General features: G+C 35.3%; 1 protein-coding gene across 1 annotated transcript; it reads left to right on the top strand.

Annotated features, from left to right (window-relative positions):
* The first annotated feature begins 844 nt into the window (after positions 1 to 844).
* LOC123015749 (vacuolar protein sorting-associated protein 4) lies at positions 845 to 2705 on the top strand. The gene is made up of 5 exons (XM_044415706.1): positions 845 to 1170; positions 1217 to 1352; positions 1399 to 1630; positions 1674 to 2384; positions 2430 to 2705. Exons 1-5 carry the CDS (start codon positions 1035 to 1037, stop codon positions 2529 to 2531), a joined length of 1317 nt encoding a protein of 438 aa, XP_044271641.1. The 5' UTR covers positions 845 to 1034; the 3' UTR covers positions 2532 to 2705.
* Positions 2706 to 2924: the final 219 nt, after the last annotated feature.

Consider the following 2924-nt stretch of genomic DNA (forward strand, 5'->3'; position numbering starts at 1 on the left):
TAATTTATTAACGGTATCATAACCTTTACAAGAAAAAAAAAAAGAAAAACAACAATAATACATGTTTAAACATGTTTTGACAAAAAAATAAATGAGTCTCTGATTCAAAAACGAACTAAATCGAGTGAGACACGCTAAAATAATTCAATTTTCAATAGAATTTCGTAATTTTTCAGTCCGTTTTAGCAAAAAATTGAATTTATTTTAAAAACGTACTGAAACACTCTAAAAATGCAAAGATAAAATTTTTTTGGCCTAGTTTGATAAATTTTCGGTTTGTTTTTACCTAAATTTTGCAAAAAAACATACCAAAAACGCTTAGAAATCAACAAAATAATGCACTTTTTGACTCATTTTAGCTTTTTTTACCTTGTTGAGTAAATTATTATTTAAAAAAACAAAACTTTCAGTTTTTCAACTTGTTTTTGAGAAAATTTAGTATTTGACTTTCTACGTGCTAAAAAAACGTGCAAAATACTAAATAAAAACAAAAAAAATAGTGTTTTAATTTTTGACTGAATTTACTATTTAAATAATTGAAAAAGATAATTTTACCAACATTTGGGCAAAAACTACGATTCTAAAAAAAAATCATCAGAAACTAGAATTTTTTTCAAAAGTTTTCACCAAGCAAACCATTAAACTAGTATAAAAATCACCAGATATGGTGAAATTTCACCAGACCTGGCAACACTGCTTTGGCACTATCCCCCCAATTAAATTCATTAATTATCGATGCAGCAATTATGAAAAAGTGCATCAAACAGCAAAAACTGTTTTGTGATTTACTTTTTTATTTAAAAAAAAAAAATATTTTCTAATAGACGTGATCAGAAGATGGCGCTACAGGATGTGTCACTTGTCACTTGTCAAAAGTCACCAAAAATAATTCCTTGTGAATGTAATCTCCGTTAATTATATGCTTTGTGAATCAAGTTTGTGATAATCGCTATAAATAATTAATTTGAGAGGAGTCCAGTTTCCAGTATGAAATTTTGATATCCACTGAATTGAATTCAAAAAAATTCATAGAAATGGCAACTGGAACAACATTACAAAAAGCCATCGAATTAGTCACAAAAGCCACGGAAGAAGACCGTAATAAAAACTACGAAGAAGCCCTCAGGTTATACGAACATGGAGTAGAATACTTCCTTCATGCCATCAAATGTAAGTTTGAGTAACGTTTTAAAAAATTTCTTTAATTTAACTCCAGATGAGGCACAAGGTGAAAAAGCAAAAGAAAGTATCCGAGCCAAATGCTGTCAATACTTGGAAAGAGCCGAAAAAATCAAAGAATCCCTCAAGAAGGGCAAAAAGAAGCCCATTAAAGACGGAGAATCGGATTCCAAGTATGTTATTTTATCTTATCACACAAAACCCTAATTTGGTTTCCAGAGATGACAAGAAAAGCGATAGTGATAGTGACGGTGATGACCCTGAGAAGAAAAAACTCCAAGGCAAGCTCGAGGGGGCTATTGTGGTGGAAAAGCCCCACGTGAAATGGTCAGACGTTGCGGGTCTCGACGCGGCCAAAGAAGCCCTAAAAGAAGCCGTCATTCTCCCCATTCGGTTCCCCCATCTTTTCAGCGGGAAGCGAGTCCCATGGAAGGGGATCCTCCTCTTTGGGGTAAGTCCCACTTCTGAAACTAATTGAATTAATGAAAAATTAGCCCCCAGGTACCGGAAAATCGTTTCTAGCCAAGGCCGTGGCCACCGAAGCCAACAACTCGACTTTCTTCTCCGTCTCCTCCTCCGATTTAGTCTCAAAATGGTTGGGGGAATCCGAGAAACTCGTCCGAAATTTATTCGAGTTGGCTCGCCAACACAAACCCAGCATTATTTTCATCGATGAAATTGATTCTCTCTGTTCTTCGAGATCTGATAATGAGTCTGAATCAGCTCGCAGAATTAAAACCGAGTTTTTAGTGCAAATGCAAGGTGTGGGGCATGACACTGAAGGGATTCTCGTTCTGGGGGCTACGAATATCCCCTGGGTGCTCGATGCTGCGATTCGGAGACGCTTCGAAAAACGGATTTATATCCCATTGCCAGAGGAGCCCGCCAGGGCCACCATGTTTAAACTGCATTTAGGCAACACACACACCACTTTAACAGATGAAGACATTAAGGAGTTGGCTAGGAGGACTGATGGGTACTCGGGGGCTGATATTAGTATAGTTGTCCGGGATGCGTTGATGCAACCGGTGAGGAAGGTGCAAACTGCGACACATTTCAAGAAAATCAGGGGGCCCAGTCCTAAAGACCCTAATGTTATCATTGATGATCTTTTGACGCCGTGTTCGCCGGGTGATAAGGGGGCTATTGAAATGTCGTGGATGGAAGTTGAAGGGGATAAACTTGCAGAACCGCCTGTTACTATGGTAATTTTTTTTTGTAAGTTGGTGATACTGAATGTTTTTTTTTAGAACGATATGTTGAGGTCTTTGGCCACGTCGAAGCCGACTGTGAATGATGAGGATTTGACAAAATTGGAGAAATTTAAAGAAGATTTCGGTCAAGAGGGATAAATTGTGAGATTGCTGTATCTTTGAAAATTTCCTCATGTTTCGATTGTACCCAATATATTGCTTTTAGTCGGTTTTTTCAATGAGTTCTAAATGATGTACTTTTTATTGCCTTATTTTTTAAATAAATTATATTTGTAACTATAAACGTTAATAAAATGTGCACACAACAACTCATTCCTGTTTTTAAAGACTTTCTCCTGTTTTTAAAGTAAACTTTTGTAGATAACGATTTTAAAACAAAATTGATTGATTTTTTCCGACGGTAAAAAAATTGATGTAAATATTAGTAGATGTTCACCACTTGCAAATAAATTAGCATATTTTGAGGTATTATGTTGATTGTATTAAAAGCAAACTATTAAATTTATTATTTTTTATATTGTATTTTTATAA

This window comes from Tribolium madens, unplaced genomic scaffold (genome assembly GCF_015345945.1).
Source record: "Tribolium madens isolate multiple individuals breed KSU strain unplaced genomic scaffold, Tmad_KSU_1.1 Scaffold_11;HRSCAF=98;Tcas5.2_LG3b, whole genome shotgun sequence".
Lineage (NCBI taxonomy): Eukaryota > Metazoa > Arthropoda > Insecta > Coleoptera > Tenebrionidae > Tribolium > Tribolium madens.

Excerpts from the sequence above, each read along its gene's own strand:
- LOC123015749 (XM_044415706.1), top strand. The coding sequence starts at position 1,035 with ATGGCAACTGGAACAACATTACAAAAAGCCATCGAATTAGTCACAAAA. Across the intron at positions 1,353-1,398 it reads GACGGAGAATCGGATTCCAA|AGATGACAAGAAAAGCGATA; the intron begins GTATGTTATTTT and ends TTTGGTTTCCAG. Across the intron at positions 1,631-1,673 it reads AGGGGATCCTCCTCTTTGGG|CCCCCAGGTACCGGAAAATC; the intron begins GTAAGTCCCACT and ends ATGAAAAATTAG.